Source organism: Aquarana catesbeiana, linkage group LG06, assembly GCF_042186555.1.
Source record: "Aquarana catesbeiana isolate 2022-GZ linkage group LG06, ASM4218655v1, whole genome shotgun sequence".
Taxonomy (NCBI): domain Eukaryota; kingdom Metazoa; phylum Chordata; class Amphibia; order Anura; family Ranidae; genus Aquarana; species Aquarana catesbeiana.
Window position 1 is genome coordinate 106894281 of NC_133329.1, and position 15891 is coordinate 106910171.

Sequence of the window (15891 nt, forward strand, 5' to 3'; positions counted from 1 at the left end):
GAGAGTATACTTTGCTTGTGTTTTACATGGGTTGCTTGGTCTGCATTGTCAACCCTTGTCAAGTAGAGAGGGGCATAGGAGTAACCTATTGAAATGAATGGGACAGCATGGTCCAAATGTTGCATGCAATGCTCGGGTCAGTACAACACAATGCAGTACTCTTTTCCTTTTTAGAAATGAGAGCGAACTGCAGTGATGAGAAAGTTTGAAGAAGCAGGTTCAAATTTGTTTCCTTGAACAAATGAATTTCTGTGGTTTTCGTTCTGCAATTTTTTTTTCAGAAATTGAATGTTAAAAACAAACACAAATTTGAAGTACCTTTGAATGACATTTGAGAAGTTATCGAATGTGCTGAGAAATTTTCCATACGAATGTTTGTGCGAAAAAAAATCTACTAGTGTATGGCCATCCTAACAGGTATTTTTCTGTACTTGCAGTATTTTTAATGGGGTAAACCATGGGAGATTGTATATCATGTATTGGAGAGATGTATTGATTGCTGTTTTTTATTTTGTCCAAACATATACTTATAATCCACCTTTAACAGTGCATCGTTTTATTTTGGTTGTGAAGCTCTTTTTCTTTTTTTTTTTTATAAGTAAAAAAGGTAAATACATACTTATCAGACTGATCAATATTAGATGAAACAAAGACCTTCCTCTATGTTTTTTTCCTATATCCTCTTATTTCTTTTGTCCCCCCCCACCCCCTAAGGTTGTGAAGCTCTAAATGCATCCCAAATGCCTGTCAACGACTGATAAATTTTGCGCTCTGATACTCAGCACCAGGGTGAACAAGCCTCAAAGCTGGCCATAAAGGGCTTCATCATTTTGCCTGATTCTTTCCAAAATGCAAGCAGTGGGGGGCTCTGCAAGCACTACCCAAATGGACAAAAGTTGATTTAATGGCTAGCTTCACCACTAGAAGAGTGGCATGGTAAAGCCATAGCTCCCAACTGTCCCTGATTTGGAGGGACTGTCCCTGATTTGGAGCAATGTCCCTCTGTCCCTCATTCCTCCTCATTTGTCCCTCATTTTGGTCTGATCTATATAGCTGTATATAAAATGCACTTTTTATCTATCAAAAAGTGTTTCCCAGCACTAAACCTTTCATCTGATTTCTAAATTGCTGCATTTTTTAAATTCCAAAAGCCAATATAAAGGAATAGTAGTGGTAAAAAAAAGCACTTGTGGTTTTAACCAATCTTGTTTTTTTTGTACAATTCTCCTTTAATGGGGCGTGGCAAGGGGTGTGTCCTATGCCTTCACACTTTTGCTGATAGGTGTCCCTCATTCACATCTCAAAAAGTTGGGAGGTATGGTAAAGCCCCTTCCTGTCCAGCCCATTTTTCAGGTTTAAGCCTTGTGATAATTTGACTAACAATTACTCGGTCCTGGAACACTGTATCCAAATGAATTTTATATCATTCTGTAGTGACAGATAGAAGTTTCTTTTGGTGGTATTTCAGTACCTCTGTTTTTTTCTTAACGTGGATGTAAACCCTCACATATACACAGTGAAGTGAACAGCCTCAGATGATACAAAGAGATGAAACAAATCCTCATACATAAGTTTTACATGTATATCTGCTGTCTTCAGCTTTATACACTCTCTTGTGCAGATCATGTTAGAAATCTTGTTTCCTCTTCCAGCAGTGGGAGGGGAGTCTGGGCATACACTGTGTGTGAGCTGATTGGAGGAAAGGCACACACCCCCTCCCAGGGGCAGATCCAGAGTCTAGTCTAGGGTGCGGCACTGCCAGAAAATACATTTTTTTTCCGCAGGCAATTTATCGGGGAAATGGCTGGTGTCAGTGCTTCAAACATCATGGCACCATGGTTGTTATGGTATCAGGATGATTGAAGTGTATTATTTCTATTATTACATTGGAATATAAAATAGTTCAACTTGCCCTAATGCAGAATCAGTGGGAGTCCCGAGTGTGTCACTTGCCAAGTCACCTGCCACCAGATGCAGATTGTCACTTGCCACGTCACCTGCTGCCAGATGCTGATTGTCACTTGCTATGTCACCACCAGATGCTGATTGTCACTTGCTATGTCACCAGATGCTGATTGTCACTTGCCACGTCACCTGCCACAAGTTGCGGATTGTCACTTGCCACGTCTCCTGCCACAAGTTGCAAATTGTCACTTGCTGTGCCACTTGTCTGCTACAAGGTGCGGCTTGTCACTTGCCACGTCACCTGCCACACGTTGCGGATTGTCACTTGCCATGTCACCTGCCACCAGATGCAGATTGTCACTTGCCATGTCACCTGCCACAAGTTGCGGATTGTCACTTGTCACATCACCTCCCAAACGTTGCGGATTGTCACTTGCCACATCACCTGCCACAAGTTGTGGATTGTCACTTGCTGTGTCACTTGCCTGCTACAAGGTGCAGATTGTCATTTGCCACGTCACCTGCCACAAGTTGTGGATTGTTCTTTGCCACGTCACATGCCATACGTTGCAGATTGTCACTTGCCACCAGATGCAGATTGTCACTTGCTGTGTCCCAAATTGAAGGCAGGCAGCAGAGAGGTGATGTAATCTCTCTGCTACCTGCGGCTGCACAGTGAGGGCAGGAGAGTGGTGATGCAGGGTGGGCGGTGAGAGATGATGTCATCTCTCTGCTCCCCCACCCGCCCACCTGCCGACTGGCCTGTTTGGCCGCTCACCCGCCGGCACGCTAACTGATCCGCCGGCTCACCCACCGGCCCACTAACTGATCTGCTGGCCCGCTAACTGATCCGCCATGCCAGCCCCCTATATGATCCGCCTGCTAGCCCACTAACTGATACACCCACCGGCCCGCTAACTGATCCGCCGGCTCACCCGCCGGCCCACTAACTGATCCACCAGCCTGCCTGTCACTAATTTCTGGGGGGGCAACGGGGGAATTGCCCCCCCCCCCAGAAATTAGTGACAGGCAGGCGGGTGGATCAGTTAGTGGGCCGGCGGGTGAGCCGCCCCTGCCCCCTCCACATAGGCAGAATGAAGGAACATGCAGAGCTGTAGTCTGAAGAGACAATCTCTCTGCTAATCTACCTCTAAGCTCCCTCCCCGACACTAATTTCCAGCTACTTTTATCTCCTGTGTCGGAAACCTGTCAGAAGTTATCATGCTGATAACAGAGGAATGGAGCAAGAGAAAGACACAGGACTTGTGGCTTTGGAGAGAGTTAAGTAAACACTACTGATATATGTGCATAGGTCAGATTTCATGAATGGGGTTTACATCCACTTTAAGGAAAAAAAAGACTGAAGTTATAAAGTCTAGAAACTATGGTATATATATTTGAAATGTATCAACTCTTATGTACTGATGGCCTGTCTCATTTCTTGAGGCCCTAAAAGGCCAGGACAGTACAAATATCCCCAAAATGACCTATTTTTTGGAAGTATGGCCCATAGGAGACAACTATCTGATGGATGGCAAGTAGTTAAGGGTGAACTAAGGATGCTGAATTTTAGAAACACCAGGGAAGACTGTAATGCCGCGTACACACGACCGGTTTTGCCGTCGGAATAAACTCCAAAAGTTACTCCGACGAAACTCCGACGGAATTCCGCTCAAGCGGTCTTGCTTACACACAGTCACACCAAAGTCCGACTGTCCAGAACGAGGTGACGTACAACACAAAAGGAAGTTCAATAGCCAGTAGCCAATAGCTTCCGTCTCGTACTTGCTTCAGAGCATGCGTCGTTATTGGTCCGTCAGAACAGCATACAGACGATCGGTTTTCCCGATAAGAACTGGTTCCGTCGGAAATATTTAGAACATGTTCCATTTCTAGGTCCGTCAGAATTTTTGAAAAAAAAAGTCAGATGAGGCATATACACGATCGGAATAGACGATGAAAAGCTTCCGTCTGACTTTTTCTGTCGGACATTCCGCTCGTGTGTATTCAGCATAACTGTTACCTCTTACAAGGAACCAAAAACCCCTCCACTAAACCAGTTCTAAGCCTTCCTTGCCATAACCTCTTAAGCTGGTCATACATGGTTCGAAAATCGGCTCATTCAGCATGGATCGGCCGAATTTTGATCCATGTATGGGCAGGGTAATTGTAACCAAGTTGATTGATCAGTCAACTTGGGTAGAACTAGCATGTCAAATTTTTCTACATATGGTTATTGCCAGCAGCTATAGCAACTGCCAGTAACCATTGTATTCTGTCGGCTGGGCATGCTCCCAGCACCCCCCGCTGGGAGGCAGCAGGAGGCATTCTCCCATTAACACTGACTGTGTTGATGGGAGGAATTAAGTGGTTTTCTTTCCTTCCACCCGTGAAAAAGTTTCTTTCACATTATAAGTCTGATGATCGGATGCGGCGATGTGATAAAGATGTTTGGGCTTTTATGTTTTTTACTGGCTTAGCTTTTTTTAATGTTAGAAATAAAAAGTGATTTTATTTTCAAGTGGATGTGCTGATCACTTCTTGGATAATTGTGATGGCGGGAAGTACTGGCGTCATACCGTTGACCGTGGGAACACTATACATTTTATAAATAGAAATAATATAGAAGTTTAATATATATCTAAAATGACTGTGCGGAATTGTAAATCCAAATCATGCTGGCGGGAGCACTCTATTTCTATTTCACAAAGTTGGACGGCTTCTCCTTCTGCTCTGTAGGTCTGGGGAAGTCCTGATGTATTAGACAGGAAAGCCCTCTTGTCTTACTAAGTCAAAGGTTAACTCCTTATCCACATGATTCCTGGTATGTGAGCTGTTGTGTGTGCGCCTCCATCATTTACACACTGATTGCTGCGTGCTTGTAGCTGGAGGTGAGAAGAAGGTGCTGATAATAAAGTGTCAACTAATTCCCAATTAGTTCTCCTTTGTCTGACAATGACTGGTAATCCGCTGAATTTCCTGTAGCTCTGCAGGTGTATAATAAGGGCCTCGGGGTTGGAATACCTCAGGGGCAATGTACCTTCCCCAGGGAGACAAATAATACCATCAAGGCTTTGTCTGACAGACTGCTATCCACACTGACCTTTGACATTCCAGACAGGAGTCATCTCAGCATGACCAGAATACCTGTCAAGACTTTCCGAGAAGGCCTACCATTAAACTTGGAGTTCAGTTATTGCACCTTCTTCGAGAGGGGCCAATACTATATTTTAAACTGTATAATGTCTAAAGGCAATTATTTTATTTTTTCGTTTTGACTAGAGTATTTTTTTATTACAGACATTTATATAGCGCCAACAATTAAGGCAGCGGGGGGCGAATCGTTTGTCACCTCTGGACTCAGCAACACACTGTGTTATGGCCGATTAGGTGCGGCCTGTTTGTGTGGGGCCAAAACTCGCAGAAACGCAGACCCTGGAGGCATCAGAAGTGCGGTTACATCTAAACAAATGCAGCACCAGCCATAGATTTGTACAGAGTACAAATATGACAGTCGCCGCTGTTCGCACACAGTGTGTGAAGGCAGAATTGCAGGATTTTGTCTGGGATTCCGGATTACAATAAAATAACGGCAAAACATTCAACACACTTAGGCCCCATTCACACCTGAGCGTAGCGTTTTCAGGCCGAAAGTCGCGCGATTTTGCCCAGGTCAAAAGGTCACCAATGTAAAAAGCAGAAAAACGCCCAAATCTGCCTAAAAAAAAAAACGTTCCAGAACTTGTTTGAGCTTCAGGCGTTTTGGAGCTTTTGGCTTCAGGTGTTTTGGAGTGGAGATCATCTCCATAGAGAATAATTGATTCTTTCCCCTCCAGTGTTTTGTAGCTTCAGGTTTCAAGCTACAAAACGCTTAGGTGTGAATGGGGCCTTAGGGTGCCATTCATTCTTAAAGACACCGCAAATGCGGTTAGAATGCACGTGGTTTGCCATGTGACTAACGTGCCAAAACATCTGCTGAAGAAATGCAATTACGTTCCACACCTTCTTTGGCCTGTTTGTTATGGATAGGACAGCCCATTCAAGTGAAACTTGCAAAATGAAAAAACGCAAGTGGGAATGTGCGCTCCGGCTAATCAAAATGTGAATGGGGAATTAGGGCTCCTTTAGGCTAGTGGTTGGGGGGGGCAACAAAAAACGCCATGGTTAAGCTATGTTTTTATTGCCCTCCAACTGTTACCCCTTTTAGCTGCAGAGGCAGCAGCCAGCGGTGTACATATGCCACAGCACTTTGCTTCGGGGCTTTGGCTATAATTATACCCCCTGTCACGTTTTCACGCACCTTGTGGATGAGCCTGGTAATGCAGAGGAAGGCCTCCCTTACGTATCTGACTCGCGGTGACCGGTTAGCGCAGACAGGGGACCTGAGAGTGCAGAATGGTATGAGTGCCTGGCAGGTTGGTAGTCAGAAGAACTGCCCTGGAATTCCTGATGCCACTGGGATGAGGACTGGTGAGATGAGATGTCAGAACAGCAGGCAGTTGTGGAGCTGGGTCAGCGGATATCAGGATACTACACACCTGGATGTTAGCAGCAGCGCTCAGCGGATCAGCCCTGAGGGATGTGGAGCACAAACAGGCACACACAGGTTTGAGAAGCCAGGACAGGTGAAGCGGCAAAGACAGGTTGGAGTACAGGCTTGGTTGGCAACAGGCAGACAGCGTGGTAACAAGAGGTGCAGGCAGGATCAAAGTCAAGGACAAGCCGGGGTCGGGTGCAGGCAGAAGGCAGGAATAGTCAAAGGCAAGCCGGATCAAACATGGGAACAGGTCTCAAAGCAGGTTACAGGTAGCAGGGGTCAAGGGAAGCTGCAAATCAGACAGCACTGGCTCTGTTTGCAAGCCCTGTTTAAATAGGTCATCTGGTGCCAAAACTTCCGCGCGGGCGCTCGCAGATGTGCTTCAGCAGCAGGATTCCTTCTACAGGGCATTTCCTGACACCCCCTTTCACTTTCGGCAGGTATCACGCCAACGAAACGTAGCCCATGCAAGTGAAAGAGCTGCTCTGCAATGCACAGAGTTACAGCACGGTAGTACTGGGATCAGGGGTTTAGGCAGGCAGTGAGGAGGCGATACAACACCTCCACGCCACCTGTTAATTGCTCTCTGAAGAGCGATCTGAATGCTAGTGTGAACGATCTCTAAGGTTTCTCTTTCACATGCTTACATGGGCCAATTTAGACAGGAGTCAATTACCAACCAGTATATCTTTGGAGGGGGAAAAGAAACTGGAGCTCCTGAAGCAAACCCATGCAAACGCTGGGAGAACATGCAAACACCATGCAGATACTGTCCCGGCAAGGGATCTAAAACTAGGACACCAGTAATTCAAGGGAGAAATGCTAACCACTAAGACACTGTGCTATAGGAAAGGGTAAGGCACCCCATCCTGTGTATTTGTTCTGGGGACCATTATCACAGATAAGACAGTGATGATTAATCCAATCCAGGAATTACCACCACTATAGAGAGGTTTCTTCTTACTTTTGTGTTTCCTGGGCAGGAAGTAAAAGACAATCCCCCCAATGGGTCTTGTTATTGGTCTATTGAGGGTTGCACCCCATAACCCTTTGGTACTTGAGTCTGTTGCATCACTTGCATTTGTTGGGCAATGTATAACCCCCATTTAAGAGACTCTATCACCAACTTAAACTATTGCAGATAAAAGTACAGAAAAATCAGGTATTTTTTAAATGGGGCGGGTAAGCCATCCCCGCCGAGAGTAGACAGTAATTATTGCTAGCATGTATAGCAGCCTTTAGCGATAGTCACAAGTGAATCCAGCAGGCTGGTTGTGCCCACGTTGATCGATTGAACCTGGTACATTCAGCCTGCCCACACATGGTTTGAATCTCAGCCGGTTCCCAGTTTTTTAAGACCGAGTACGAGACCTGATACTTTTTTTCAAGTAGTCACCAATACCAATACCTATTTTTAATGTCATGTGAGTTTTTTTAGGGGTGGTTTACACCATACATGCATGAAAACCGATGGGAAAACTGCACAAATTTCACTTGCAGACATCAGTTTCACATCAGTTTTCATGTGCGTTTAAGTGAGCTTTTACAGTTTACATATGTGCAGGCCATTCACAGTGCAATTTGAAAAAGAGTCCTGTGAGATTTCAGTTCAGGTGCAATTTCTAATCTCGTACACTACAATTCGCATTGGAATCACACCTGAACCACTGAACAAAACGCACCGGACTGGGCTTTGAAATCTCACTGCAAACAACATATGTGAACCGAGTCTGTATCGGTTTTAGTATCGGCGCATTTGTATGAATACAAGTACCCGTGCAAATGCTTAGTATCGGTACCGATACCAGTATTGGTATTAGTGCAACGCTAATCCAAAGTAAAAAAAAAAGAAATCATGGGAGAAATACTCTGCAATTGCTGATCTCCTTCTAAGAATGGTAACTACTTGGATGTTATGCCGATCCATTGATTTTGGTACTTTTTCACTGAATGAGAACAAATATGTAGATCAGGAAGATCACCATCCAATACTCCCTCCTCTCCAGCAATGCAACAGCTTGAGCTCCACGACTTCATCATCTTTTCCCCCGGCCTTCTTCCAGGTTCCAGTTTTGGCAATCTTGATTGGCCTGTCCAGGAGGATGTGCAAAGGAGATTATTGATTGTGGCATTGAGGTCTGGCAAACATGTATATTGAACTGCACATGCACAGCTCTGTAACGCAATAAATGAACTCTTGTGTGCATTTGAAAGCATAGGAAGAAGGAGGAATTTACATAAAATATCTATTCTGCAATAAAAGTCCTCCCTGCTTTGGCAATGCCAATTTTGGCAATGTCAAAATTTTGCCAATGAGGACTAACGTCTGCTTTAAAGCCTGAAGGTCAGCATTAAAAGCCAGGCAACTCACATTTTTAGGTTGCTAAGAGCTAAGCATTACCAGCTTTTGTGTTTTTCTCATGACAGGTTTCCTTTAACACAGCCTTGATTTCTCCCAAGCAGCGTCTCTAGCTAATGTCTTTTTAATGAAAAGCCACTCATGTATTTTGCAAGGTCAGAATGCATAGAATTAAAGTGGCAAGGCCAGAGATGGTGGATGGTGGAACATTGTCTATTCAGAATTTAAACCAAAGACCTCTTCTGTGTCTATTATTTCCCTATGAATATGTTAGATGAATGCCCTTGTCATTAAAACTGTAAACAACATGAATCCATACATATATGTTGTCACTTTGGGTCAGGGATTCTGATGGCTTGATGTTACTGTTTTTTTTCCATGCTTCATCCTAAGTTTATCAGAGGGCCTCATGATGTGCCAAATACATGGTATGTTAGGGTCAGCAGAGGGGGGTAAAATTGGGTATAGTTTCCCTTTAATAATGTTGGGAACCATTACGTTAATCCTTTCTCAAGTTTGGAATGTATGTGGAATTTCCTCCTCATCCTCCATACACACCATATCTAAAAGGATCTTTCTTGTCTTACAGAGTCTGGGGTCAGCGGACCGGAAAGAATTTCAAACACCAAGGTAAAATCTCCTTCTTCGCTTTGTCATGTGTTTATCTGTGTTTGTGCCACCTGATTATTTCTGAACAGGAACAAGGATAAACCAGGGATATAGTCTTACAGTTCTAGCCAGCAGGAGCATGCAACGTATGCTCTCGATGTCTTTGTAGATCTGATTTTCCTTGGAAACATTTGTTGTGTGAGCAGAGGAATTTACCTGAAAATAATGTATTGTATTCATTTATACAACAGCCCTTGTACCTAAGGGAGCTTGAAATCTAAAGACAATACCTGTAACATACACAAATTAGGGTAAATAAGTGTAAGTGCCAGTTGACCATACCTGTAACACACACAAATCAGGTTAAATAAGCATAGGAGCCAGTTGATCTAACAATGTGATCAAACTGATGGGGGGACACTCACACAAACCCCATACTGATATGGCACACGGTAAGCAGTAGCACATACCTAGAATAGTGTCTGGTTACGGTAAGTAAGGTCATCAAGTGTTAGATCCCTTTAGGGTAAAGCCCTCCTGCAGTGATGTCATGGTGAATCAGGTTGGGAGAAGCTCTAGCAGCACTTGGGGCATGGGAGCTAAGCACCCCACACCTATGTAACCATCACACCTAGGGCAGGAAGAGTGGACCTGCACTTAGGAAAAGCCAACTGTAGTCTTTCTGTTCCTTATGGAGGTCAGGGCTAGAGGGGATTGCAAAAGGCCTTTTAGGCCAGGGCAAGAGTTCCCTGTGTGGGGCTGATTCCCTGGATGATCCTGGGAGAGGTGTACCTAGCAGGGAGGTGACTACAGAGAACACAGTCCTGTGAGTACTAATGACTCCTGGTAGAGGATAGACTGTAATACCGCGTACACACGAGCGGACTTCTCGATGGACTGAACTCCAAAGGACTTTTCAACGGAGTTCCAAAGAAATGGACTTGCCTACACACGATCACACCAAAGTCCGATCGTTTCGAAGCGTGATGACGTACGACCGGCCTAGACTAAGGAAGTTCATAGCCAGTAGCCATTAGCTGCCCTTGCGTTTTTGGTCAGTTGGACTAGCATACAGACAAACTGATTTTTCGATAGGAATCGAGTCCGTCGGAAAGATTTGAAACTTGTTCTATTTCTTAGGTCCGTCAGATTTTTAGACAGAAAAGGTCTAGTTACATAAAAATGCATAGCCCATGTATCCCTTCTGTGGTGATCGTCCTGTTTTGCTTATTGGTCTCTGTTAACAATGTAGTTATAAAATCACAAGCACATGGATACTTGAGTTGCAGATCCTAATGAAGGTCTTGCTTTACACCTGCTTCTGGCCAGGCCGGGAGGCCGCATTTACCTTTACAATAAGTATTAATTTAAACTACCACTCATCTGTAAAAAAAAGTGAGGTATAGTGTTGCTTAGCATTTTTTTTTTTTTTTTTAACAATAGGGTTTCTATATTTTGGAATAAAGTGTTGCATAGACTAGGACAATGCTTTTAAACTCCAATGGGAGCTTGGGGTATTTCTTGTGTGCTGTCCAAATGCCTTATTATGAAATCACTGGTGGAACAGTGGCTTAGTGGTTTAAACTTATGCATTTGTGGCATTGGGGTCCATTGTTGGAATCTTGGCCAGGACACTATCTGCATGGAGCTTCTGTGGGTTTTGGCTGGGTACTGTAGTTACCTCTTAAACACCAAAGACATGCTGGTAGGTTAATGGGCTACTGTCTATAGTGGCCATAGTAGTGTGTACAAAATGGCTATGCACATGTGTTATCACATACTGTATGCTAATCCCAAGCTGAGCAATCAGGGGGGATTTTGGAAAGACTTATCTTGTAAAAAATATGCCAAGAAAATTTTATGGAAAAGGGCTTTCCAGTGTATCATTCAGTATATGGTGCCCAGAAAGCTGGCCCATAAAATCACTAAGAGTAATTTATAAATGAATGGGTATATACATACATAATGAAACCTATATGTTCCAATAGTTACCCTGGATCATTCAGGAGCTATTTACACCATGTGAACATCTTTATTCTGACTTCCCTGCAGCTAGAGCCATTAAAGCAGAAGTTACGGTTCCATGACTCACCTCTTCATATGTGCTATGATAAGACTTTGGCAGTGATGTGACTTAATAATGAAGTCTCATCTTATCGTATCCATGGTACACTGCTACACATCATTTCCTGCTCACTGAACACAGTATTGTCTCCAGCTATGTGTGGCATTCTAAGCCTTTCTTACCATGGTACACACTGGTAATCAGAAGAGGACTTGTTAACATCTCCAATATAATAACAGGCTAAAGCAGTGGCTGTCGACTTTTTAGTGATGTGACATGCCTTCTGACACAAATACCACACAATTTACTTATGTATGGAACTAATATGCCTTTTTTGAGACCAGGGCATGGTATATGGGGTGCAAAACATGTGTTGAAATGCTGGAAGGCTCTGGATGGGACTGTCAGTAATGGGGGGTGTTATTAAATGGGTTAGAGGACTCTACAGCAGACTTGGTGTCCCTGTAGACAATGAGGTTTCCTAGAGCTGGCTGGGGGGCATTGTGGAGAATTAATGAGGGCTGGAGGCTCTGCAGCAGACTGGAGGCATAGTGGGAGGTTGGGTTGCACTAGGGAAGGTTGGGGGGCGCTGTGGAGGTTGAGCACTCTTAGGAGTCCTGGGAGCACTGTTGGCCAGTATGGGAGGTTGGGAGGCACTATGGGAGTTGGAAGGAACTGTGAGAGGACTCAGGATCTGCAGCTGGCTGAAATCCAAGCAGTAGTTCATGGCCTGGTGGTTGAGAACCACTGTTCTAAAAAATATTTTAGGTATATTAGTGTATTTCAAACTGTTTCAGAGATGCTTGATAGTTTTTGGCTCTGTTCATACCAAAGAAGCTCCAGGTATAGGTATATGAAATTGTTAGTTGGTTTAAAGTAAACCTGTCACAAACCTTAGAAATTCAAAGAGGTTACAGGTTTAATAAATACGTCAACAGAGGTTACTTTCAGTGTAGACCACACATTTGAATTATCAGTAGATCCAGAAATACATTCTGCTAAAGTTATTTTCAAATCTCAAAGTTCCTGGAGGAGGTAGCACTTGTCCTTGCCCCTTTCTACCTTTAAAACTTTCATATTTGTTGAGGAGGCTGCCTATTACTCTAAAGAACCAGTAATATTCTCATGATAATGTTAACCACCACCCCCCCTAAATTGGTTTGTGGGACGAAACGTCCCACACTCCACTTGAGTGCTTTCGTCATATACCGCTTCCTCCTAGTCTGAATATAGATATCAGATAGTCCATCCACTCACAACAACAAACAAGGCAATACTCGTTTGGTTGCTGAACATGAACTGATTTATTTGGGATGATACCCAAATATATACAGCAGGCTGACAACACAAACTGTAACCAGAAACCTAATTAACATGAGCTAGTTATCTAATCATTTACCCAGACTAGGTGACTCAGAGATATGACCTTTCAGGGTAGACTTGCTGTCTCCTCACTCACAACTTACAATACACATAAGTATAAACACATACACAATAGTTTGTTAGGAGACAAAGGTGTGTAATCAGCACAATAAACTATTGGGTGAAAGACCCAGGCTCTCCACATCTCATTAATCAGCATTCCTTTCACATACATCTGTCCCAAGCATGCAGAGACCATCATGGCCACCTTCTTAATAATGTCCTTTTGCATTACATAACAGAATATCTTCCTAAATGCCAGGGCCCATAGTCGGTAAGCCAGAGGCTAGCAATCAGTCCCCTCCAAAAGCCTCTGTCCTGGGTGAGTCTGTCACATTTCTCTCCCGTCAAAGGTCAACTAACAAGGTCGCAGACCTCCACCTGGTCTGGACATGCGTTAGTCGGGCAGAGTGAACTCACATAGTCTGTCCTCATGATCTCCATTCTTGGCTGCAAGGAATAGTTCACATCGTTAGGTGTGGGGCAGAGGTCTTTGACTCTCTGTCTGGCTGCCAGCGCTTCAGCTGGGTGGTTTTTAACATTTCGGGGCTCGGTCTGCTGCTGGGCAGAGGGGCCAATCGCCCCAGCTTCCTGAAGACACTGTAGGTGCTAGGCAGAGGCCATCGGCGCTCTGCCCTGTTGCCAGTGTTTCAGCTGGCAGTAGCAGCTTTACTACATCAGCTTGTCGCTGGAGAGAGGGGCCAACTGCCCCAGCTCCATGGAACTCCATAGTTTTTGCCGGTGCTGGGCAGAGGTTGGTAGCACTCTGCCCTGTTGCCAGCACTTCTGCTGGGCACTCCACATCCTCCGCTCCGGCTAACTGTTGGGGCAGGAGGCTGGCTTCATTCACTCCCAAACTGTGTAGCTGACATTGGGGAGGTGAGCTGGCTGCTTCCTTTTCCGTTCCCTCATCTGGCTGCTGGGATGACATGTCTGGGGTACGGTCTCCCAGGTGTACGGATCTTTTCTGGGGAGGAAAGACTACTTCCTCCACCCTGGCTGACTGTTGGGGAGGGACGACGAACACCTCCTCTCCCTTCTCCTCCTGTATTCTGAACTGCTGTTGCTTCTCACCCTGAGCCTCCTGAACTGCCACAGATGTGGGGCAGAGGTCTTGGACCCTCTGTCCGGTGGCCAGCGCTTCAGCTGGGAAAGTTCCTTGTAACTCCACAGATACTGCTGTTGGTGCTGGGCAGAGCTCAGTGAAGTTTGGCCCTGATACCAGGTTGTTTTTTCTCAGCCGACAAGTCTTTAAAATCCCCTGTCCCTGCAACTGGTGTCTGGGGATAAAGGTTCACCATCTCCTGTCCGTGGAACCCAGAAGATGCTATTAGTGCTAAGCAGAGGTTAGCAGAGCTCTGCCCTGTTGCCAGCACTTCAGCTTTGGGGATGGCAATCTCCAGATTTTCCACTGCTGATTCTCTGGCATTCTCTGCTGCTGGACAGGCACATTCCTCCATCCAACCTCGTCTTGTGCAGAAGCAGGTTCGTCAAGGTCAGTCAGCACCTGCTGCATCTGCCATAAGACCTCCACGTCCATAGGTGCGGGTGCTGGTTGACAAAGCACACTGTTACTATGCCACCATGCCGACTCTTCAGCCAGGATTTCAGAGCTGTCTGCTGGTATTTCCTGATAGTCCCAGGCAAAGGGAGCGCAGCCCTGGCACTGAGCAGAGTCTAGCAGCCATCTGTAGACGATCTCCAGCTCCCATTCCTGAACGGCCAGAAACTCTATATCTTCCAGTGCCCAGTGCACTTCTGAGACGTTCAGTAGCTCTTCTCTGAAATCCATGATTTCGTCCAACCGCCACTCCAAATCACTCCCAAAGTTAGGGTCCCCTGTCATCTTCACATACAACAGTTCCAGGCTGCCGTAGCCAAAGCCTTCTGTTGGACTGTCATCCACTATCCAAGGGCATGCTTGGTATACATGCCACCGGAGGGCTCTGTAGCTCTCATCCAGCTGAATCTCTGTACAGACCAGCCTTCTTAATTCTGCTGTCTGCCCCTGCGCAGTTTTTATACAAAAAACAGCACCTGCAATCCATACTGCGACCAGTACCTTTCCTGGATGGAGGGGAGAACTTTTCCCTGGTGGTGCTGCTCACGGGCTAGCGTTTCCTTCCACAGTTCGCAGCGGATAGGACCATACCTTCCCAGCAGGACCTGCTCTGATACTGGTCCTGTGTTCTGTATCAACCTCCTTGCGAATTCCTCTTCCATGGCGGGTGGTATCTGTACCTCTCCTCTCCTGCTATCCGGACCTTGGATCCCGGGGGAGGTTTGGATGTCCCAGACTGCAGGAAACATCCCACTGCTGCCACCAATTGTGACGAAACGTCCCACACTTCGCTTGAGTGCTTTCATCATATACCGTTTCCTCCCAGTCTGAATATAGATATCAGATATTCCAACCGATCACAACAACAAACAAGGCAATACTTGTTTGGTTGCTGAACATAAACTGATTTATTTGAGATGACACACAAATATATACAGCAGGCTGACAATACAAACTGTAACCAGAAACCTAATTAACATGAGCTAGTTATCTAATCATTTTCCCAGACTAGGTGACTCAGAGATATGACCTTTCAGGGTAGACTTGCCTTCTCCTCACTCACAACTTACAATACACATAAGTATAAACACATCCCCCAATAGTTTGCTAGGAGACAAAGGTGTGTTACTGAGCACAATAAACTATTGGGTGAAAGACCCGGGCTTTCCAGATCTTATTAATCAGCATTACTTTTACATACATCTGTCCACAGAGCCCCAAGCATGCAAAGACCATCATGGCCTCCTTAATAATGTCCTCTTGCATTACATAACAGAATATCTTCCTAAATGCTTGTAGCTTCCTCAAATGCCAGGGCCCATAGTTGGTAGGCAAGAGGCTAGCATTCAGTTCCCTCCAAAAGCCTCTGTCCTGGGTGAGTCTGTCACAGTTTGTTAAACTGGGTGATTAAGAAAACTCTCTGCCCCTTTTGC

General features: G+C 45.1%; 1 protein-coding gene across 2 annotated transcripts in view; it reads left to right on the top strand.

Annotated features, from left to right (window-relative positions):
* The window catches only part of LOC141148841 (ankyrin repeat and fibronectin type-III domain-containing protein 1-like), a 582481-nt gene that overhangs the window by 250362 nt on the left and 316228 nt on the right, over positions 1-15891 (top strand). For both annotated transcript variants that reach the window (XM_073636627.1, XM_073636628.1), the window contains one exon: positions 9391-9431. In XM_073636627.1, the coding sequence (XP_073492728.1) occupies positions 9391-9431 (41 nt within the window). The remainder of the gene's footprint in view (positions 1-9390; positions 9432-15891) is intronic.